Source organism: Paramisgurnus dabryanus, chromosome 10 (assembly GCF_030506205.2).
Source record: "Paramisgurnus dabryanus chromosome 10, PD_genome_1.1, whole genome shotgun sequence".
NCBI lineage: Eukaryota > Metazoa > Chordata > Actinopteri > Cypriniformes > Cobitidae > Paramisgurnus > Paramisgurnus dabryanus.
Window position 1 is genome coordinate 507,592 of NC_133346.1, and position 24,823 is coordinate 532,414.

Here is a 24,823-nt window from a genome sequence, read left to right on the forward strand (position 1 = left end):
GTTCTCTTTATTATCACAATAAACATGACAAATGTGACAAACAGTAATTGTGCGTTCACACCAGATGCGAATATATATAAATATTGAGACTACAAGCTGGCTAAAGCCGGCAAATTGAGTGTATTCACATCTGAATTTCATATGCGAATGAAGCAAGCTAACTCAAAATGTTGAAGCGTCCAACTACACTCAAATAGCTTGATTTATTCGCGTCTGGAATGAACACACAGTCAGAAAGTAAACTTTAATGTTTCACTGTACAATACATAAAGCTACACAGATGTAAGGTGTAAGGGTTTATGATGGATCTCTGATAAGTCATGGTATTTACGTCAGTGTCCAAAATCACTTACTCACTTCTTCCCCATGTAGTGGACTCAAATATAGGGAATGAGTGAAGGAGGGAGCGGTTTCAGACACGGCATTAGTGCGGTTCATTGATATTTTCTGTATTGAATTGATTGCCGTATGGAAACTTCCTCTCGCCAGCTGGCAGGTGCACAGGTAACACATCAGACAGAAACCAGAGTCTTGTGATGACAGAGACAGGTGTGTGTTTGCAGTATAAGTTACATGTGTGTATCACACCTCAACTAACAGAGACATGAATGTTTAAACACAAGACCTCACATTACACCACATACTGTTCAGTTTTCATTTTACTGCACTTGAGGCAAAATTGTAAAACAAAAATTGCTTTACTTAATAAAATATTATGACAGTTTTTACACTTAACACTGAGAAAATGTTCAGCTTAAATGATAAAACCGCAGATATTTCCTCTTTCTTTATTTATCTAGTGAGCCATCTATGTATATAACATACAATATCCCTCATGATGCTGTTTGTGTCTATGTAGACATCAGATCACACAGTTTTAAACAGATCTGTAGTGTTAGAAATGAAGAGAAGGTATTGTGACATTTTGTGGTTGGCAAACGTTATTGGAGAGCGTCTGTAGACGTCCACCTGTGGTTTTTCTGCAGGACAGCTTTGTGAACTCACATTCACTAAACACAGGGCTGTACGTTAATCTTTGAAAGTTTTGTTGCACAAACATAAAACTTCATCATTACCATTAAGGTAAAAAGGGTTAGGTCATCCAAAAATGAAAATGTTGTCATTAATGACTTGCCCTCATGTCGTTCCAAACCCATAAGACCTCCGTTTATCTTCAGAACACAGTTTAAGATGTTTTAGTCCGAGAGCTTTCTGGCCCTCTATTGAAAATTTATGTATTGTTTACTCTCCATGTCCAGAAAGGTTATAAAAACATCATCAAATTAGTCCATGTGACATCAGTGGATCAGTTTGGAAAATACATTTTGGTCCAAAAATAACAAAAATGATCCCTTTATTCAGCATTGTCTTCTCTTCCGGGTCTGTTGTGAATCTGCGTTCACCACACTGCCGTGACGCTGCTAACGTATGATGCTGCTGACGTGTTATCTGGTGCGCCCGACCCGTTTACAGTCTTAGGGAGACGCACGCTGTATTCAACATATTCTACATTGTTTGTATTTTGGCATTGCTATATTTTTAAATGGTGCGTAAGTGTGCATGTCGTGGAAGTCCTAATCTTTTTTATTTTTCTTTATGCTATAATTGCTTCTATCAACCTAGAAAATGTGTTAAAGATCAACCCAGTAACTTAGTTTTGGTAAACCATTCTCTGCAAGCATGTGAAAAAATAGCTCATTGAAATTTGGCTCCCCTTGTGATGTCAGAAGGGGATCGTATTATAATAATACCGCCCCTTAATTTGCACTATCCAACCACGGCACTGCCATTTAGTGCAGAGAGAAAAAATAATTGACAGCACAATTGAGTTTCAGTTTCAACAAACCACCATTATGGTGATCAGTGTTTGCATTATCAGCTCATTTGCATTTTTAAGGACACACCCCAAAAACAGCACATTTTTGCTCACACCTACAAATTGTCATTTTAACATGTTATAATAAATTATCTGTGGGGTATTTTGAGCTAAAACTTCACATATGTACTTTATTTTACACCTTAAAAAATCCTTAAAAAATCTTGTGAGATGTTCTCTTTAAAAGTCCATACAGAAATGTCTGTCTGTGTCTAAAGCACTGTTCGTATGGGATTAGTTTTACTGGGTACATGGAGTAATGCAACTTTAACACAGGACATCTGTAATATTGAAGGCCAAATTCGCAGTAGATTAGAAATCTCAGTAAAACATTCAAAACAACTCAATTACGCAGCACCGTCACCTCCCTGGCGTTAGGTTAGGGGGTTTGGGTTAGGATATATTAGTTTCTACATGTACAAAAATACCCCTATACCACGACTTGTCTTGAGATTGGGTTGGCATAACCACACAATATGGAAACACATTTATCGAATTATTGTAAGTAAATGTCCAAAAGTAGCTAAAGATTTTGGGGATTGGGAAAAACTGAAAAAGAGACTCAACTACTGACTTGTTCCTTCACCAAAAACGCAAGTGAATCCTTCTTCAGGCGCTTCCGTATTTAAAAAAAAACCTGCAAAATGACAGGAAATGACAAAATATTTACAGCTGGTCTATTCGTACAGTATTAGTTTTACCCAAGGTTATTTTTCTGGACCTTTTTACAGAAGGTAAAAGTCTGCGTAATCTTTACTCGCATGGATCACTCTGACGGACTAAAATAACTAAGAAGCTCTGATAAAAAATTGCTTGACCCCACCTCTCTATGCTAAACTAATCCCAGCTATTCCCTATTCCTGTGTTTTGACAAAATACTAAAATAAGACCTTCCGTTTACACGAGCTGTCATGGGAGGAGGGACTCCATGAAAAGTCTATGGAATTTTAATGGATAAGGAAATCCCAGTTTTATGTTGTGTTTACAAGCAGTAAAAGAGAAAGTGACTTCACAGACTGTAAGCAGATGCATCTGTCGTGGGTTTGTATTTACGTTCCAGTCGTATATACGGTACAGGAGCTTTCAGTTCATTACAGTACTGAGATCTTATTCTTCTGTGTATCATCTGGATGTAGAGACATGAATCTGTTTTGTGTCCGTTCAGCTGAATCAAACTGAACCTGTTCATCATGAGATCAAAGCTTTCTCATATTAAATCCTGTGATTGAATTGGACAGGAATGATGAATGTGAGGTTTGTCTGAAGATCAGGCAGCGCCGCATCTTTCTCATTTGAATTTCATTGTTGTACTGTAAAAAATGTTTTGCACTTAAATAGAATCAACTTGGATTTTACCCTTCATTTTTAATCCTTACTAGTGGTGAGTTGCTCTGTCTTATAAAATAAAGTTGAATTAGCCATCAAATGTGTTCTTATAAGTTATTTTAACTAGTGAAGATTAAAAACGAGGGTTGAAATGACTTGTTATTGATGAGTTTATTATACTTAAAAATGTAAGGAAATTTATTTTTTATAGTTGAAAGTTTTTTTTCTACGTATTTCTATTTTTTTAACTAGTTTACATTTCACTATTAGTTTAGTTTTCTTTTATATCTTTACTAATTTATAGTATAAAAATTACTTCCATTGGAAAGACCGAAAATTTTTATTTCAACTTAAATGTCTAAGTGAAAAGCACTTTAAATAAATATTCCAAGTAAGTTACCAATTAAAGTCATTTTTAGGTGTTATATACATCAAGTTCTTTGTAGATTGACAAAAAGCTAATGAATATTCTGGCAAGCAATGATTGTAAATGTAGTTTTTTTTTCTTCATATGAATAAAATAACATTTAGGTTTTACAGTGGCAAGAAAAAGTTTGTGAACCCCTATGAAAGAACAGTTTTTCTACAGTGATTTGTGATAAAATGTGATGTGATCCTCATCTAGTTTGGCACTGAATTAATGAAAATGTTGTTGTGTTTGTGGTTTGTAACTGAATCCACATCATTAGAAGAGACTTGAGCTCAATTACAACACATGTGACACTAATGAGACCTCTGAAACACAAATCATCCTCATCATCTGATGCTCACTGCTCTTGTGTTGCTGTAATTGCTGTCTTCAGGTGTCCACACACGCACACACACACACACGCACGCACGCACGCACGCACGCACGCACGCACGCACGCACGCACGCACGCACGCACGCACGCACGCACACACACACACACACACACACACACACACACACACACACACACACACACACACACACACGAGTAGATGGTTTGTGCATGCAGATGAAGATCTCAGTTTGTGTCTTATGATTGTCTAGATGTTTCTGGTACATGATGTACACATTTTCATTTAGAAGATGAAAGTGACTTAGAAAAGCAACAGTAAAGTGATTTATTATAGGAAAGCAGTAAGATGAAGTCTCTTTAGACTGAGAGACAGAAGATTAAGAGTTTTTATTAGACAAAAGCTTTGTTGCTGATTGGCTTATGCAGTGTTACAGTTGTTTCTATATACAGTAAACATTACTGTACCATATGTGATGTAAAACATTTTTAATATTTAATATTTTATTATATATTTACCGTTTCACTTACGGTAAAAAAGTCAAGGTTGTGTTTGTGTGTGTCTGTGTTTGCGTGCATTCGTGTGTGTACACATTTATGACTGAACACACAGCAGATGTTGTATTTTAATCATCGAGTACAGTGTTCAAATGAAAGTAAGGAAATAGATTAATCCCTGCACTGTCAATCACTCCTCACCCCCCACATCTCTCTCTCTCTCCCTCCCTTTCATTATTCTACATGTTTTACTTCATGTAATATGCTGTTTCTCCTAAAAAAAGATTTTGGTAGTCAAATGAAATTTTTTCACGTGGTTACAAAGCAGCTGTTTGTGTTTCTCTGGACAGGACGCAGCCAGAGCCGTTGTTTGCTGAGGAGGAAGAAGAGGAAGATGAGGCTGACAAAGATCAGCCAGAATGGAAGAAACGCAAGATCTGAGGAGATTTATTCTTCTAGTTTGAGAGCTTTACTTTCTCAGTATTTAATATGTCAGTCTTTCAATCTTACATTAGTCGTTTGTGTGTGAATAAAGACATTTATACGTCTGAATATAAGCAGGAGATCATGAAATATTGAGTAAGAGTTTCAGTGTTCTGTATGAGCAGACTGTAGATTTATTATTATCATTTCTCTTATTATCCTGTTGTATTTTTGCCTTTTTTTTATAAAAAATAAACACAATGTTTGGCCAGAGTGAAGTTTATCATGGCAAACACACTGAGAGTCTTGACGTATTTTCTGAAACTCGTTCATTTTCTTGCAAATTTTCAGGTTATTAAGACTTCAGGTTTAAAGGGTCTTATTACATCTGACAAACACAAACAGATCACAGTTCTTATCTCAATGCTGTTTATTTACTTTAATACAGTGATTTTTATTTTATTTTATTGGTGTTCAGCAGGTGATCTGTGTTGGTATTACTGAAGGTCCTCCAGATATTGTTTGAATTCAAAATAGTTTATTTGGAAAAATGAAATTAGGCATCAAACCAAAATAACTTAATCGGCTAATAATTAAAATGAAAACTGAGCATAAGATTCAGTAAAATGTAATCTTATCTAGTATGTTAACAGTGTCACAGTCAGTGTTGGGAACGTTACTTTAAAAAAGTAATTAGTTATAGTTACTAATTACTTCTGACAAATAGTAACTGAGTTAGTAACTGCGTTACATTATTATAAAAGTAATTAATTACCAGGAAAAGTAATTACTGCGTTACTTAAAAAAATCTAATATTTCAAATAACTTGAATACCCCTTACAAATTAAATATGTTAAATGACTAAAATGAATACTAAAGAGAAATAACAAATTTTTTGGCAGCATGTGACGATTTGAGGTGCTTTATTAGATCAGAATTACTTGCCACAGACGTGGAGAGACTTTTTCTTCATGGGCATAAGTTGCACATTACACAAACATTATTGCCTTTCACCTCAACAATGGAAAAGTAGTGCTTTATACTTCGTGTTTGCGATCGCTACCTTTGAGCTTGTTGTATATGTCCTTCGCCCTGTCGCCGGTGTTTTCGGAGTGATTGATGCGCGATGACCGGGCCTGTCAGTGCTTTGAGATGGGGCACAGTCATCAGCAGCACCGCTGCTCGTTGAGAAGAGAAAATGACGCGTATTTTCATGTCAGTCTACAAATGTCTCCAACCACGCCAGAAAAGATAGCTAGATTTGTCCTATAAAGTCGCTAAAGTGATAGAAAGTTGCTAAATCTAGCGACAAAGTTGCTCAGACTTTTTTACACTGCTCGCTCGCTCAGACTCTTAGTCGGACTGTGCGAGTGGGCGTGCCTGTTTGTGAACTCTGCCTTTGGTTGGCTAACGTTGGAGACTAAGCCAATCACCATCAGCTATGTGGTTCTCCCACCCCCTCTAACACACAGACACACCAATCAGCATCAGTTATGTTTCTCCCAACACACACACAAGAGAAAATCAGTGTTTGGCTGAGAGAGTGAGCATACGCGGGTGAAAATCACTACAGTTAGATCAATTTTAGTAATGCGCAGCATTTTAATGTCAGCAACGATAACGGCGTTATAACGGGGGAAACAGTAATTTATTTGATTACTCATTACTGAAAAAAATAACGCAGTTACTAACGCCAATTACTTATTACGCCGTTATTCCCATCACTGGTCACAGTGTATACCAAACATTCTTATTTTAACATCTTTGTGCATGAGGCAGAACCTTTTAAAACATACATTTCTTTTCTAGGACCACATCAAACACAAAGATTGTAGGCAACAGTTTACTTTCTGGACGCGACACTCATTATCATAACTCCTCCCACTTCTGACTCACAGCCTGTAAGTAGTTGAAGTTTTCATATTTAAAATATTTACTACTGATTAAACCATGATTCAAACACGAGTTTTGAACCAATCACAAAGTTCTGGTTAGCTGGCCAATCGGAGGCACAGGGCTTTTCCGAAAGATGAGCTTTGTACAAAATCAATGCGTTTCAGGGAGGCAGGGCATAGAGGAGCAACAATAATGCACAGTATGCGGAAAATAGTGTGTTTTTAACCAGAAACACGCAAACACATCGTATTATAGCAAATACACAATAACATTGTTAACGCAATAGGGGCTCTTTAAAGAAGTCATTATGAGACTTTTTAAAGATTTATTATAAGATGTTAAAATTGATACTTTGTAGATTTGAGCAAAAATTTGCTGTTTTTGGGTGTGTCCTTTAAAATGCAAATGAGCTGATAATGCAAACATTGATCACCATAATGGTGGTTTGTTGAAATTAAAACTCAGTTGTGATGTCAATTATTTTCTCGCTCGCTCGCTCTCTCGTAGTTGCAGTCGTAGTTGGATAGTGCAGATTATTACACGGCTCTCTGGAATGCTTGATTCTGATTGGTCAGTTGAGACATTTGCAGGTTCGTTCTTTTCAAATAATAACCGCTCCAAAATAATAACGCATAGCCGGACTACTTACACGAGTAAAATCGCTCCGCGCCAATAAAGATCAATAAAGATTACTGTCTGTTTGGCGCCATCTTGTGACAAACACTCGACAACCACAACAAGACACAGACAGCTTACTGAGACTGAACTTGACAAAATAGAGCATGACAGCTACGAAGCCAACACACAAAAAAATACAGAATGGGCATTAAAACTTCTCAAAGACTGGCTAAAAGAGAAAAAAATGGAGACAGAGAAGTATGAAGCAGAGGATCTTAATAAGGTATTACGATCATTTTATGCATCTGTGCAAAGTTTCGCGGAAGGATAAAAATGTTAATTTAAAACAAATATGCCAATAAAATGTTTCAAAATTCATATTCATGTCCAGTTTTTTTTCTTATGTGGCAAGTAGCCGTGTAATAAGCGGGATAATGTAGAGGCAGCCGGTAGTTATTGGGAAATAAGCCCCTTCAGTGTGATACAAGACCCTCCGCTTCGCGTCGGGTCCTGATCACACTGTCGGGGCTTATTTCCTAATAACTACCGGCTGCCTCTACATTGTCCCTTACTTAAGGGGTGGTATTATTATAATAAGATCCCCTTTCAATGAGCTATTTTTTCACATGCTTGCAGAAAATGGTTTACCAAAACTTGGTTATCTTAGTTCATCTTTATCACATTTTCTAGGTTGATAGAAGCAATGGGGACACAATTATAGCACTTAAACATGAAGTCAGATTTTCATGATATGCCCCGTTTAAAACGTCAAAATAATCTCTTTGATGTTAAAGTTTCCCGAGTTAACTAGATTTCCATATGAAACACTAAAAGCAAAGATCATTTATTCGATTATTAAATAAATTAAATTAGATTATGATGATTATTTTTGCTGACTTGTGCAGTATGGACCTCAGATGATAGTAAACATCTAATTTTAGATGACCTGCATACGGTGATATCTATAACTGTTGGTAGATGATGATGATAGTGTTTAAGAATGAGGTGGCCACCGCAGTATATGTGGATTAAATGTCTCCGCTCATTACAACCCAATGGTATTTACCCTCTGGCTAACCTACAGGACATTTTCTCTTCTTTAAAACTGGAGACGTGATCTTGAAACACGATCGCTTTCTCAAAGTTCCTCTAATGGACGTCTCTCCGTTTAAGCCTCAAGCGTCCGGGCTCTGTCCTGCTTAGATGTGTGCAGGGATTTCCCAACATTTCTGGCATGTTTTCGGATCTCCGAATAGATATAATCCACCGGACCGGATATCTGTCCCACGCCTGAGATCCAGGCTACGGCCCCCAAAACCCTGGAAAGCAAATCATCAATGAAAGTTTTAGAAGCAGGTAATGAATTGTGAGGTGGCCAAGCTTATGTGGTGTTGTGGTCTAATCCATTCAGCCTATTCTGAGTGCTGATGTCAGGAGCGCTCCGGCCGCTCCAGTGTCTGTTACTCGCTGCGGAATGTTGGAATGCCGGATCGGATGATGTCACAACTCATCCATGCCTAGTTTGTTCATCTCCAGCTTTAGTTGTGAGGGCGTGAGCTTGAACCCCTATAAGTCAATAGGGGCTGTCATTGGATCGTATATCTGCAGCTTGTTTTCATGTTGTACTTTAAATGGCAGACAGTTATGTTTCTGGAGCTGATCTGCTTTGTAAGAAAAAGGCGGCAGAGATTTTATGCATCTTCTGCACAGTTGTCAGAGATAGACACGTGTTGTCTTTTTGACACAAATCTTATACACAAGAATTTCTAAACATTTTTCTCACTGAACAATGAATAAGTATTAAGTATTACACAGGTATCTCTTTTATTAAAGTTTTTTTTTCAGTCACGTTGAAGCATTTCTCGAATCATTCGCAACATAATGCGTGCTTTTTCAAAACTATTTGTACAAACTGCACCACATCATGGATGTCCTGCAAAATCCTTGTTAATTTCTCAAAAGTACATTTTTACGTCAGTGAACATGTCAGTCTCATTATAATGGCAAGTTTTTGAACAAAATGTTTCCATGTAGCCATGTTGTCAATAAGTTTACACAACATGTGTCAGTATTTTCTGATGTAAACTTTTCACCTTTATTCTGTAAACAAATGGCATGCATTGTGATTTTGAGAAAAAAATACAGTACAAATAAAAATTTCAAAATTTGACAGATTGTGACACAAATGTCAACAATTTTACGATGATCTAATTCTTAAATGTTTTGAGGTGTAAGATTATTCAATAGAAACCATTATAATGTATTGTAATGAAATTTGCAAAAGCAATTAATAGTGTAGCAAACAACGTAAACAGCAGAAAATTGTAAAAAATTATCTGCATGATTATCAAAGGATTTGCATATGTCCAAAACAGAAACATTTGAAATGAAACATTATTTCATGTGTTTTTAACTAATAAGAAAGACTTGGTTGTGTTTAATGTTCATGTATCTTTGAGGTTTAAAGGTGCAGTGTGTAGATTTTAGTGGTGACGTTAGGTATTGCACCCCTCCCTTTCGAAGCACATAAAGGAGCTACGGTAGCCGTCACAGGACAGACATGTCACTGTTTGAGACAACATAGTCATGCACTTTGTAGAGCAGTTTGTCCGTGTAGGGCTACTGTAGAAACAAAATGGCGGCTTTCATGTAAGGGGACCTGCGGCTCAATCTAATATAATGAAAACAATACGGTTCATTTTGTCAGGTCTTTAAAGTACACTGAAAACATAGTTATCTATATTATATTGCATTGCTGTTAAAAGATCCTTCTAAAATTTACACACTACACCTTTAAAGTAGTTTCTGCAGTAGTTTGTAGTTACCATTCACTGTAAAAACCTTCTGTAGAAATGACAGTATTACTGGGTATTACTGGCAACTAGCTGCCAGTAACTTACTGTAAATTTTACATTTGTGTTATTTACTGGCAACAGTTTGTTCAAAGTTAAATGAACATGAAACATTTTCAGTCTTTATCTTCTACAGTAAGTTACTGGCAACCAGATGCATAATTACAGCTCATTTCTTACAGTGTTGTTATAGCTAAGACTGCACTGTTAAAAGTGACACTGGTTGACATGTAATAAATCAATCTATCTTCCCATCTTTTTCTTCTTCAATTGAATTTGTAATTGTTATTGACAAAGTCTTTATGTAAAGTTCATCAATGTAGTGCTTAGAATAAAGATATTTCTTTTCTTCCGTAATAACCTGGACTCAATTACAGTGCACCTATTTCATTGCTTAAAAGCAACGTTATTTTGTGTATTTGTTATAAGACAATGTTTGCATGGTTTATGGATTAAAAACACATTATTTTCCACATAGCGTACATTTTTGTAGCTCCAGATTTCCGTGTCTTCCTCAAACGCACTGATTTTGTCCCTGATTGGCCAGCTAATCTGTACGTTGTGATTGGCCTGAATACCTCTGACATCAAATGTGACGCTCTTTACCATGTTTGAAAGATTTGCTCACAATTCAATGTTAACTTACAGGCTGTGAGTCCAAGCGGTAGGAATTATGATAATGTGGGTCTTTACTACATCACCAATCACAGGAAGTAAACTGTTGCCCGTGTGTTTGTTGTAGATCTTAACTTGTAACAATGTTTACTTTGGGGTTTGTACGTTTTGCATATCGTTAACATGAACTAACACGGACTTACACACCAAAGGAGATGAAAAAACATGAATCTGCCCTTTAAAATGTTTATTCACATTTGATTAGAAGAATTTTACTAAGAACATAAAGTTCCTAATACTTAATTAAAAAGAGTATAGGTTACTTGTAGCAACCCATAAATAAGTTACCTGCACCAAGAAAAGTAGGTTTATCTGAGTAATACTAGTACTATAAGTTAACTCAACTTGATTTTGTTGAGTTTGTGTTTAGTAATGTTACAGTGTTTAAAAAAAGGTTGCAAGTTGATTCAACTTAAAAAATCCAATCTACTTTTCACAGTGAAGTGACTGAGATAAACGGTAAATATCATGGCTTCATTAAATGTTGCCTAACCTAAATGAGATATCTACTGCCTTCTGTTTGGCTTTATATTCAGCTATTGTTGCTTACACTATGAAACCTTTTTTTGCATCAGATATTTCACAGTTAGTTTTCTCAGTGAGCAGTGAAGAGGTTGAGACTTCTCCTCTTGCTGTTAAATGTAATCTAGGATCGTCTTTATCTGCTCCGATCTGTGACACGAACACCATGCAGCTGCAGGCTGAAGCGAGAGCGAGATCTCTCTGAGCCCAACACAACCCCTTCAGTCCCATGGAAAGATTTTCTCTGGGTGCCCAGATTTACAGCCAGCTTTTGTTTACCATAGAGTCCTGGGCCGTCGTTCAGGAATGCGTTACAGGCAGTCGAGCTGGAAGGATCTCGTCGTCTCTTTCTACAGCTCTGAAATGTCTCTCAGCACGACTCCACCCGCAGAAAACCTACAAACCTTTCACAAGTCAATCACTGAAGCTCTTATGATGGCTTACTGTAAACATTCATCTCTTCTCTACTGAAAACTCTCCATACTCTCTAATCAATTACAATAATGATTATTTTGCAGCTCTCTCGTGTATTTCAATGACTTCGAGCAGAGATTATGAAGTGTCGAGTCCGGACCTGCTGCAGGGGAAAGGAGTTAAAGGATTACTCCACTTTTATAAATAATCTCCATAATTTCCTCACCCCCATGTCATCCAAGATGTTGATGTCTTTCTTTGTTCAGTCAAGAAGAAATGAAGTTTTTTTGAGGAAAACATTCCAGGATTTTTCTCCATATAGTGGACTTTAGTGGATCTCAACAGTTTGCAGTTTTAATGCAGCTTCAAAAAACTCTAAACAATCCCAATCGAAGCATAAGGGTCTTATTTAGCAAAAGCAACAGAATTTTCACAAAAAAAAAAAAAATATGTACTTTTAATTAGGGCTGCACAATATTGCAATACTCATATTTCTTGCGATATATCATTTCGCTAGAGAATTGCTATTTTTATTAGCAATTTTTTCAAAATCTTTTAGTTATGTAATTATCATGCTGAAATAAACAGGTAATGCAAATTCTTCTGATGTAATTTAATCTAATTTATGCTAACGCTGTAGTTTTGCTCGCTCGTCTCTACTCCTGATGTATTTATTTTCCACTCCCAGCTTTGAGCCGCTAGGTTCACCTTTGCGCCCGCGGTCTAGCCAATAGCATAACAGTATAAGACCTACTTGGGTATTTAGTAAGGCCGCTTCTGATTGGTCTAATGGACAATCTAAGCATGTAACACAAAAATGATAGACACGTAAAATAACTTTTAAGTTATTGCAACTCTCTGCGATATGGATATCACATATACTGTTATCACAATAATTTTCAGTATATCGTGCGGCCCTACTTTTAAACCACAACTTCTCATCTTGCACTAGCCATGTGACAGCTTATGTATTATGTACATCTGTGAAACACACACTTGTGGTCTATTTGAAACAATAAACTGACACAAAGACATTAATTAGTATCATTCCTCATACAACAACGTCTGAACGCTCCTCTTTGTAAGCAGTAGTTTCACATATGTCGTATATGATCACACGCTAGTTCATGATGAGAAGGTTTGGTTTTAAAGCACTTTTTTGCAAAAATGATGATGGTTTCTCTAGATAAGCCTCTTATTTACGGTTAGGATCGTCTTTGAAATGCATTGAAACTGTAAACTGTTGAGGTCCACTATATGGAGAAAAATTCTTCCTTAAAAAAAACTTCTCGACTGAACAAAGATAAACATAAACATCTTGGATGACATTGGGGGTGAGGAAATGATCAGGATTATTTATGAATGTGGAATATTGCTTTGGTAATATTTGATGTAGTAGGTTTTGGGCTGGTAAGTCAAACCTTTCCTATTGTTTATGCATTTACAAAATGTGTCAATTTTCCTACAATCCACCTATAATAATGACTTAATACACTGTAAAAACTTGGCTTCGCTAGTCAGTTCAACCTAATATTTTAAGTTTGGTTGTACAAAGTTGATATATGTTTCATTTAAAGAAATGGTTGTGTTGTGAGGAGTTATCCTCTGATTTATGCACACAGAAACGTGATAGAAATGAGTTTTATTTTGTAAAAAGTTATAAAATGAATATTGTACAAAAATAAAGTCTGCAGAGAGCTTTGGTTCAGTAACACAAAACAAGACAACAGGACCAACAAACACCGCAGGACAGAAAAGGATTTCAAAGATTTCTAGACAACGTAACTTTCAAGCTCAGGTCCATTATTAAATCATCATCCATCAGGACGGGAGGGTTTGTTTGGTTTGGTGGATCTTTAACATTAACAAATGCTGGTGATCAGAGGTAGATCATGCTTTACAGAGGTTGGCCTAAATACTTTAGAAATGAGTGGATTTGTTAAGTATGAAGAGGGATTACGGCTTTATACCCATGATCGTAATAAAGGTGTGTTTGTCTGTCAGCTGAAACTCTATTTTCCCTTTTGTTTGGAGCTGTATGTGAATGTGCATGCCGCTGACTCCTGGCTGTGTTTTGTTAAGAAGTTTAGGAAAGACGAAGCAGATTTGATATAATTGGTCTTAAACGATAGGGAGTCTTTCCAACCATGCGAGACCGCTTTATTTGTGCAGATTAATGAGTCAAATCTGTTAAGCCAGCCAGCCAGCGGGGACCTCAGCGATAACTCCAGGTTACCAGACACTCGCCAACTGGTCAACCGATATAAAAAAGGTCAAACGTAACATCATTTATTGGGATCAAACGGTTCACTGTGGCCGTGTTTCTGTCTGGCACGGTGAGATGTAAACACATTGGACCAGGCTGTATTTTAAAGAGATAATTGGAGACGAGCCATTCGAGTTCCAGTAACAACCACCAAAGACTGAGTAAACAATCGGTCTCTCGCAGACCTTCGTGGGATTTCGTGATGGAAAAAGACAGTATAAAGGTTTTGACATCGGTCTTTTGTCTAGTTTATTTGTTGGTCCACTTATTTTCGCTATGAAATAATCCTGCCTGCTTATTATCTAGTATGATGTTCTCACTAATGGATCGACTGATGTGGAGACGAATCTTTAAATAAGTGACGCTGGGGTGCGTTCATTACTTCTTAAAGTAGTTAAGCTTCAAATGAACACTTAATCATTTACTTACCCAACTACATGTTATTATCTTTCTTTTGGAAAGTGATTCATACTGCCAAGCTTCAACATGGACTAAAAATTATTATAAAAGTATGATTCCCCATCTTCTCCAGCAACACAATGAAACTGAAGAGTGATAATCTTATAGGGCTGCAAAACGATTAATCGTGACTAATCGTTTGGAGAATAAAAGTTTACATCATGTGTGTGTGTACTGTGTATAATAATTATTTAAAAATACATACATACACCCACATGCATGTATCATTTTAAGAAAGAAAAATCTATTTATATATTAAGTTTTTATATATAATATAAATTATACATAAATATAAAAATGTATATACACATGTGAATATTTATTAAATATATACTTGCATGTGTGTATGACTTAAATACATACAAATATATATAATGTAAACGATTAGTCGCGATTAATCGTTTTACAGCCCTATAATCTTCATTTCTGCAGCAGACATACAGGAAGCAATATTTACTGTGATGTGGAATTAAGTGAGAGGTCTGACATAAGGGAAGATTATTTGTCATATGACATCAGAAGACTCAGGTCTTGGCGTTATGAATCACTAGGGCTGCAAAGCGAATAATCGCGACTAATTGTTTGCAGAATAAGTTTTTCATTAAATCATATATATGTGTGTGTACAAAAAAAGCTATTTATATATTATCTATTTTTAAATAAAAACTTTTATTCTGCAAACGATTAGTTGCAATTAATCGTTTTGAAGCCCTAATCACTATCCACTTAAAACAGCGCTTTAGATATTCAGTCACCTTTGAGTACCACAGAAGAAAAACCTCAACTTTTGAAATGGTTTGGGTGTCTCTACAAACACATGCTTGGATTTGGCACCATCTAAGACAGAAAACCAAATAACTTTCTAAAATAAATAAGAAAAAACAAACACTCTTATACAATGGATTGCAATAAATAACAATAACTTAATTAAATCTCAATAAATACATTTTCATATATACTATATATATAGATAGATAGCTTTCTGGATATTAAAGATCTGAAGTCTGTGGATGCATTGGTTTCTGACCACAGTGTAAACACAATAATCCACTGCGAGCATCTGTTTGTTTGAGTTATGACGTAAATGATGATGAACATTTCCATCATATTAAGGGTTTGGTAACACCGAGCAGCTGAGATCTCTTTCCATCTACCGAGCGTCTGAACTCTTGTGTTCAGATCTGTCAATCATCGCTCTGTCGTCTTTGTTTCCCAACAGGGCCTGACAAGCGAAAACTCCTGGTTTCATCCGTCCCGTGCATGCATGCGTTCGGTCGGTCGGTCGGCAGGTCAGACGCAGGCGCACTTTTTAGCGGAATGTTTCTTTAGCGTGTGGTACTCCAAGCTGTCGTCCAAAAACGAGATGTCGTCGTCGAAAGCGATCGGCCGGCAGCAAGTCCTAGATGGCGTGTCTTTGTCAAGTTTCTTGTTTTGGGTGAGGTTGTTCAAGATCTTGTCATAGTTGGTCTCAGAGTCGTAACAGGGGCCACTGCAGTACCGAAATATCAATTCCTCTTTGGTCATGTAGCCCAATCCCAGATCAGTCACATTGAGGTGGATCTCTTTCAGGAGGCATCCACGCCCGGGACCTTTGACCCTCTCGTCTCGACTTTCCTTCCCCCCTCGGGCTCGTCCGCGACTCCTCCTTTTGTCTCCTCGGACGCTCCTCTCGCCGTTCGACGCTTTCCGCTGACGCGCTCGATCCCTCTTCGAAACACCGTCAGAATCCGGGGAGCGCCGCAATCGGCCGATAGTCGCTTCGATGAAGTCCATTACATCCTCGAACTGTTCCGGGTAAAGACTGCTTACATCATCTTTAATAGAAAGAGAAAACACATCAGCGCAAGCTCATTAAATTCTTATTTTTGTATTTGTTTGTTTGTTTGTAAGCACTGGAGAAGATTTTCACAGGTTTAACTGAATCAGAGGATGGAAAATCTTATAAACGTTGACATTGAGGTACAGCAGAAAACATCTGCTCATACACAAACTCAAAACATGCACACTGGCCTTCTCTTAAACAAAGGGTTAGGGTTAGGAGAGATCCACCGTGCTTTGATCTTCATATAATACACCATGATTTCATTACAACTCCTCAAAATTCACTTCGTCCTGATTTCACCACGTACATCACGTCACACTTACCAGACAAGCTCCAAAAAATCATCCTAATACTAAAAAATACTAAAATGTTGATGTTATCATCTCAGATATGTGACCCTGGAACACAAAACCTGTCATAAGGGTACATTTTTTGAAATCAAGATTATACATCATCACAGAGTTGAGTAAATAAGCTTTTCATTGATGTATGGTTTGGCCGAGATACAACTATTTGAAAATCTAGAGTCTTAGCATGCAAAAAAATGTCCAAACTTCTATGAATGTATTTGTTTTGTTGAACATAAATGTTAAGAACCAAAGAATATCACTATGGAAGTGAATGGTGCCCCAGATATTTTTTTACAATGGAGATCAATGGTGCCCCAGATATGCTTGGTTTTAAACATTGTTCAAAATATCTTCACCATTTATGTTCAGCAGAACAAAGAGTTTTTGAAAGTTTGAAACAACTTAAATGGTGACCGAAAGTTTATATTTTCAGTAAACGATCTCTTTAAAGTTGCCCAAATGAAGTCCTTAGCAACACACATTAAAGTTTTGATATATTCACGGTAGTAAATTGACAAAATATCCTCATGGAACCTCATCTTTATTGATTTTTGGCACAAAAGAAAAATGTTTAATTCGTACAATGGATTGTTGGCTTTTGCTAGAAATATACTCGTGTAACTTATGTCTGGTTTTGTGGTCCAGGGTCATATATTGACATTTGTCAGCATATCTTCAATAAGACAAAACGGTCTGAGTAGATGTTCTGTATATTGATGATAAACCGCATACAGTACATCAAGAGGAGGAAATCATTTCTAGGCTTGTTCAATCAAAATGTTATTAATAATTTCTCTTTTCAAATCGATCAGATCTATTTTATAAACAGATTATACTGTAGTACAATATTATAAACAGCTTGAATTCTAAAAACATAAATGATGGCGTGTGAATTGTGCATCACACCTCGATGTATTTCAGTCTGGAAATCTGCTTTCACACCAACCAAACACAAACTGGACTCAACAGAGGCAGGTGTAAAATCTCACCTTCACATCTGTAGCAAAAATATATTTACAGTAGTTTTATTTGACTTCTAACACACGTGCACATCTGCTTAATGTTGGAGGTGACATGCAGTAAGGTAAATTTGAGACAAAAGTACAGAAGTTTTCAAAACGTTTATATTTTAAAGGTGCAGTAGAAAGTAAAACTGTATTTACTGTAGGTAGGCACGGATGAATAATAAGAGTTGGTATTGACCAGGCCCTTCAGCGTGTCTGAGCCGTCATTGACATGCAGTACATAAACCCTGCGCGTGCTGTTTGCTGTGACTGTTTTTAATAATAGAGACCATGAACCATTTGATATTTGAGATGAAAGAAAAACTTACTGCGGAGATCTCACTTGACTCTGTCGTCTATGTAAAGTGACAGTCAGCTTTCAACACATCATCATTTTAAATCTGTTACCAGACGAATGCTCCTGTTATGTTTAATATAAACTTTACATTAGGTTGTAGAAATTATGAAATTAAATTGATGCATAATAAATTCATAAGAGAACACAAGTTTTTTATCCTGCTATAATATATAACACTATAAACAATAATATATCTCATTTTATATACAAACTATAATTCTGTCTTGACATGCATGTTTAATTCAGAGGACTCATGGGTTTGGTGCATTCATTTTCATTGTAAACCTTTAAAAAGTAATTATTTCACATGCAATTTTGTAATATTAACAGCTTAAACTCTCGAATATTAAAAAAAAAGTTAAATCATTCCACAGAATAGAATCAAACACGATTGTTTCCTTCTTCTTATGTAAACCTTGTGCATACAAAAGACCGCTGGAAACCCTACTGAAAAATCTAGCTAAGACCAGCATAATCTGGTGAGCTGGTTTTAGTTGGTCTCCCAGTTTGCTTTTAGCTGGTATTGCAAGCTGGTCTAGCTGTCACCTTAAACCAGCTAAAACCAGCTACAAGTTTATGCTGGTCTTTGCTGGATTTTTCAGTAGGGAACAGACCAATCTCAACATAACACTGACTGTGACGTTACAGTCCAGATGTACGCCCCAACATTAAATTACACATTAAATTAATTACAATGTTGTTACAATGTTATAAACAAAGTTGTGACTGATGAGTTAGCGCTATATGCTAGTTAATGCTATATGCTAGTTAATGCTATATGCTAGAATTTAGGTTAAAGTTGTAATATTGACTTTACAGTTACGTTTTGCAGGTCCATACTGACAAAAACACAAACTTACAACTCAGAAACGTCCATTAACAATCTCCAAACAATTGATTATTCCTCAAAATCTGATACAGACTCAAACATAAGATCTGTTTACACACACACAGAGCTACTGAAGGAGAAACAGCCAATCAGAGCAGAGCTCATCATTATTATTCATGACCCTTTTAAATAAGATAATAATAGACCATTTCATTCTAAGAGGGTTGTAAATGCAAAAACTGACTCTGGATCATTTTTGCTCTTAATCTTGTAATGCATGAATTGTTCACACATGAAACGCAGTGATTGTGTAGTATTAGTTTGATCCTTCGCTTCTGTATTTTGTGTAGGTCAGGATGAAAGGTTGTTGTTCTTTGTTGGTAAGCATTTATGTGTTGAAATGTAATCAAATGTAACATTCTGTACTTTAGCGTCACATTCATTTTCATTTAATCTCCACAGCAATTGAGTCTTTTGTCTTAATGCTTATTGGTGTGTCAGGTAAAGTAAATCATTCTCTGAGCTGTGGTTTGGGTGTGGTGCAAATTTATTCAAAAGCTACAACCACCGCAGGTGTAATGAAAGAAAGCTCAGTGTTTTATCTTTTGGTTGGTGTCAGTTGTGTAACTAAGAGTCAGTAGGTTATATGATCTAATCCACAGCTGACACGCGACACAACACTATCACATGAATAGCACTTGGCTCTCAAAATCAAGCGTGTTGCCTCCCTAGACAGCATTGCTGGAGTTTATTAGTTTATTCCTAACACAGGAAAAACATTTTGCCAATCAGATAAGAAATCTTTCTTTATTAAACTAGGGTGACCATACGTGACATTTTTCACGGGTGCATCCTCCGGAAGCCGCATTCATCGAGGTTCTCACATTTCACAAAACATTATATCATTTACATTCATTTTTCATACAAATGTAATTCTTAACATGAAATGTAACGGTTGCTTTCAGAAATAGAACCTGGAATAATAAACCTCCAGGACGTCGATAAATGTGACTTTTGGGGGATGCACCAGAAATGTGGCACGTATGGTCACCCTAATTGAACTAAATTCAAGATATATCTCTAAAGCATGCCTTATAATTTTGCATGATAATTTTTTTTAGAACAAGACAAATATACACATTTAATGTAGCAGTATATGTTTTTTTTTCAGGAACTGATTCTGAGTCTGTCAAAGCTTTGTGATTTTGATATTTAATGGTGTCCAATCCTGCTCCTGGAGCGCCAATCCCCATCAAACACACCTGATCCAGCTAAGCAAGGCCTCAGACTAGAAACTTTCAGGCAGGTGTGTTAACTTTGCAGGACACGGGCGCTCCAGGGCCGAGTTTGGACAGATGATCAAGCGTGTGTTTGTCTTTAGAGACAGTAATGCATGTATTGAGTGAACAGAAGACATTGAATAATTCAACATGTGTTTGTTTTCTCCAGCTAACAGCGTCTGTTCTCACTATAGTTTCAGCACGCCTGCCGTTATGCAAGGCTCGGGCCGGGGGTCTCGCTTAAGGATTTCATTGTCTTTTGAAACAACTTCATGCATATTTTACAAGCCTATAGACCGCATCGCTCGAATTAATCAAAACCACATTGGCACCGGTTTAAGTTGGAGGAATGCATTAATTCAGACGGTTCTCGTGATGAAGGAAAGGTGACGGGTTCGACTAACCACATCGGTTTGTGTCAAATCCGCGTGTAATTTTACTACCGTGTGAGTTGTGGTCATGCCGATCACAGAGTTCAATTTCTCCAAAAGCACACGTCTTTATTTCTCACCATCATTATCTGTTTGTGTCAGCATGCAAGAAAGGAATCTGATCGTGCTAAAGATAAACACCTCTCTGTCATAATCCAGGAGATTTTGGTTAGGTTTTCAGAATAAGAAGCTTTAAGAATTCAGGGGTTTGTTATGTAAAGCATATGTTTAATGGGTGCTTGTGAAGGTCAGGTTTCAGCCGAGACATATTTCAAATATTCTTCATGGATATACGGTCAGCTTTCTGCATCTGTGTGTGTATCCACTGCCGAGCCACGTTGCTCAATATGCAGCTATGTAAGTAATTGAAAACAGCTCGGAGAATTTCTATTCTAATGAAACGCTCCACACAGACAAACAAACATATTCAAGAAGATCTGATAGATTTCTTACGTGTTGATTGACTTACATTGTTCTTCCATGGAAGCTTGTTTCAGGTCTCTAGTTTCAGGATGAGCGTCTACGATGGGGTCCGGTGCCGAGATGTCAGCGTGGCCCTCGGAGACGACGGCTCTTTTGGACGGCTGCAGCTTGTGGAAGAGGGGACGTGTGGAAACCGAGCTCAGGAGCAACAAACACGGGGCTACGATGTCCCATAACTTCATTTTAGAGCCAGTTCCTTTGATGGGAAGCTGCAAGAGTGTGACGGTAAACACTGTGATATCTGCACACGGGTTAAGATTTTATTTGTGAAATAAGAACCTGCGGGGGTCTTTTCACGCTTTAATTGAAGGAACACAGCATTGATTTGTATGCACTTCTACTGAAGGCCTTCCAAGAATGAAACAGTTCAGGAGGGAAAAGTGCTTGCAACTGGTGAGAAGTGCAGAATTAAACCTTCTGCTGATGGTCCTGCATGAAATCTGTTCTGCAGCCTGTAGCCCAGTTAATGCTCAACAGATTTCTGTCAATATTACAGAGGAGAAAAAATGTGTCTTCACTGCCAGAGAACCCCCCCAACACACAGTTAACGCACACACTCAACACAAACACGCGTGCACGCGCTTCACTGAATTGCAAATAAACGCTGTGCTCTTCTGAATGTTATGATGTCGATTTCTACTTTATTGCACTAAATGAGGCTTTGCTCTAAATCATTTCACATTCACCATTCAAATATAACTATTAACTTAAATACAGCTTAAAATTCTCGGATTAAAAAAGTATAAAAGATTTACACAAGAGAGAAAGTGATTTACTTCAGAGCATTTTCTAAGCATTATCTTTTTTTTTATTTGCAGTCACAGCAGATTAAAATATTGAAGATGTAACATCAATCTGTTCAAATGTATCATGTTTTTCTCTCAAGTTACAGATTTTACAAACACCAGTAACACACCAAAGAACAAAATCTTGGTTCTTGACGCGCGCACAGCTGGGTTCTTTGGAGAACCCTGATTTCAATGTATAAGGAACTCACCTTAACTGTGGCCCATAGAGACCCGTGCGGAGAAAAGACATTTACACATCCACAGTGAGTCTGCTCACAAATATCCACTCGAAACGCACTTAATCCACTACATCCACATGACGCGAGCGCGGATCTTCAGCGTCCGCGCGGTTCTGTGATGCGCTGCGCGTCTGTCACGTGAAGGAACCACCGTCAAAACATCAAACCCGCCGCGAGATCCAAACTAATTGCGATAGTTCCGCGTCTCCAAAGCGCGCGTCACAACGCGCCGCATTCTGCCTCCAAACGCGACGCGCAGACGCAGGTTAATATCCACGCAGATGAGAGCAGGTGTGCAGAAGATGCTGTCTGACAGCGCCGCTGATCCACATGCGCGTCTCTTCCACGCGTTTGACGCGCGCACTGAGCTCCGAGCGCGTTTAAATATGTTCACGGGTTCGAGCGCGCTGACATCACTCTGGCCCCACCTTCAGTTTTCTCACACAGTCGCAGAGATCCATCAACCAATCAGAATGGAGTATTCTCATAGCTGAATTTACAGCCTGTAGTCAGCATTCATAGAAATGTTTACTATGTGTTTGACTTTGACACTATCATGTTTTTCACAGTGTTTACCTCGGTGTACCAAACAAATACCATGGTACCAGTACAGTAATCATCACTAGATGGTACTTTTTAAGTAAGTTTTGGCAGTAAGCATTTGTGTACTTTTGTCATAACACGCCTCATCTCATGATGAATCATACATTCATCAATTAAAAAAAAATCCTCAATGCGAATGTTCTGATGATAGGTACTACAGGACATGAGAAAGATCCTCCTGCAGTATACGCTCACCTGCTTTCTGTATATCTCAGGCCTTTACAGTTGTTTGTGTGCCGTATTGTCAAAGTTAAAACGCTGCTTTTCATCACGATATCCTGCAGAAATCTTTGTCAGATCATTCTTAGTGAAGGGCCAAACCCTGAAACCCAACAGCGAGATCCTGGCAGACAGGACATGACATGTTTGTCTTTCAATAGGTATTAAGGTGAATATTGAAAACTTGGATGGCACTGTGATGCACTTTCCCCTGTACTGTTTTTCTTATAATACGGCCTCAGAAATGAGACGTGTGTCTTTATGTGATTCCTGTCAGAGGATGAAGTTTTCATTCAGATACTCTGTGTAAAAACTAAACTTCATGCTTTATATTCCATAGGCATTTTCTTCTAGACTTGAGTTAACTTGTATGGTGAGACATACAGTAAGAAAAGATCTAATGTTTGTTTGTTTTTATATCGCACGTGATCCAGGTGTGCATGCTGTGCCTGTCCTGCAGATGTTTCTTCATGATAAGATTTCAAGGTAATAATCTGAAACATTCAGTGTTGTTAGGAGCATTTAAGTTGTTTGTGTCTGATAAATATAAAATCCATTTGGACATCAGCGAGCCAAACAAAAAATAACTGACAGACAGAAATGTGTTTGAGAGTCATACTGCTAAATTATTGCATGAAGAAAATAAATGCAATTGTTTAAAAAGGTTCAGTAATGTTGTTACTCAGCTGTCATTTAAAAAGTCTGATCTCTGTCTCCTACATTTGAATAAATATGTGTACATACAGGATTTTACTATAGGTTTAGCCTCTTTTATGGAGGACTCAGAGTCTCTGATCTTTATGAGTGACACATTTCTGCTCACTTTACTGACATTGAATTTGAGACACTATATATAGTGTTTATTCAACACATCATAAGATTAAAAAGGTTGCTTTCAGGATCTTGCATGTATACACGGGTGAATTTGTGTATTAATTCTGCAACTAAAATAAAGTCAACTAACATGTGTTTACTAAATTATACTGTACTCCATTTAAATCAAAGAAATATTAAAATGACACTATCAAAAATGTCTGTAAATGACAATATTACTGTCAGCTGTTTGCCAGTAACTTACTGTAGATATAAATGGATGTTATTTGACAACAGTTTATTTAAAGTTTTTATCTTTACAGAATAAAACTAAACTATAAAATTAAAGCCTCATGCAAAGCATTCTGAGAAACAAAATCTGAAAGAAAAAACACAAAAAGGTTGATGAGGATTTCTGGTTATTTTATAGTTTGATTCTGTTAATGTTTAATGTTCATTTAACTTTGAACAAACAGTAAATAACATCAATGTAAATAAGTTAAACAGCTGGCAGACATTTCAAACAGTGTAAGCTTAAATTTCACTTAAGATGCTTCCATAGAAGGCACCTATATTGTATTTAAAGAAAACAGCTCAGTAGTTTTGTAACAGAGCCGTAGTTTATCGTGACTGTCAAACCCTTACATGACAATGTGGAAAACATGTAGGAGTAATCAGAGATGTTTGTTTGAAGGATACGGGTGCAGAGAACAAAGACCAGAGAGTAATGTAGTGTTGTATGTGTGGATATCATTCAGATGCGTGTATCGCTAATGGGTGTCACCCTGATTTTAAAAACGAAATACAGTAAACAAATAGATAAAATAAATGTTATTACAGAGCAACAGTGATAATCGCTGCTACGCTGCCGTGGTGTCAAAGTTCACCCAGAGACTGAGATAGGATCTTCATGCATATTTGCTAAATCTTTTGCGTAATATACAATTCAAAAATATTTACTGTAGTGTTTGGCAGTCGTGCAAACTTTATTCTGAATTTCATTAGCTGTGTTAGCAAT

The 24,823-nt window shown here is 37.1% G+C and overlaps 2 protein-coding genes across 2 annotated transcripts in view; one reads left to right on the plus strand and one right to left on the minus strand.

Annotated features, from left to right (window-relative positions):
* Positions 1 to 5,185, plus strand: part of LOC135745987 (WD repeat-containing protein 70) — a 55,931-nt gene extending 50,746 nt beyond the window's left edge. The window contains exon 18 of the mRNA XM_065264452.1: positions 4,812 to 5,185. Coding sequence (XP_065120524.1) covers positions 4,812 to 4,902 — 91 coding nt within the window. The 3' untranslated portion in view covers positions 4,903 to 5,185. The remainder of the gene's footprint in view (positions 1 to 4,811) is intronic.
* Positions 5,186 to 13,495: 8,310 nt separating this feature from the next.
* Positions 13,496 to 22,611, minus strand: gdnfa (glial cell derived neurotrophic factor a). The gene is made up of 3 exons (XM_065264451.2): positions 22,141 to 22,611; positions 21,130 to 21,352; positions 13,496 to 16,400 (listed from the first exon to the last, which is right to left on the minus strand). The coding sequence occupies exons 2-3, from the start codon at positions 21,323 to 21,325 to the stop codon at positions 15,877 to 15,879; spliced, it is 720 nt and encodes a 239-aa protein (XP_065120523.1). The 5' UTR covers positions 21,326 to 21,352; positions 22,141 to 22,611; the 3' UTR covers positions 13,496 to 15,876.
* Between the last annotated feature and the right edge of the window lie 2,212 nt (positions 22,612 to 24,823).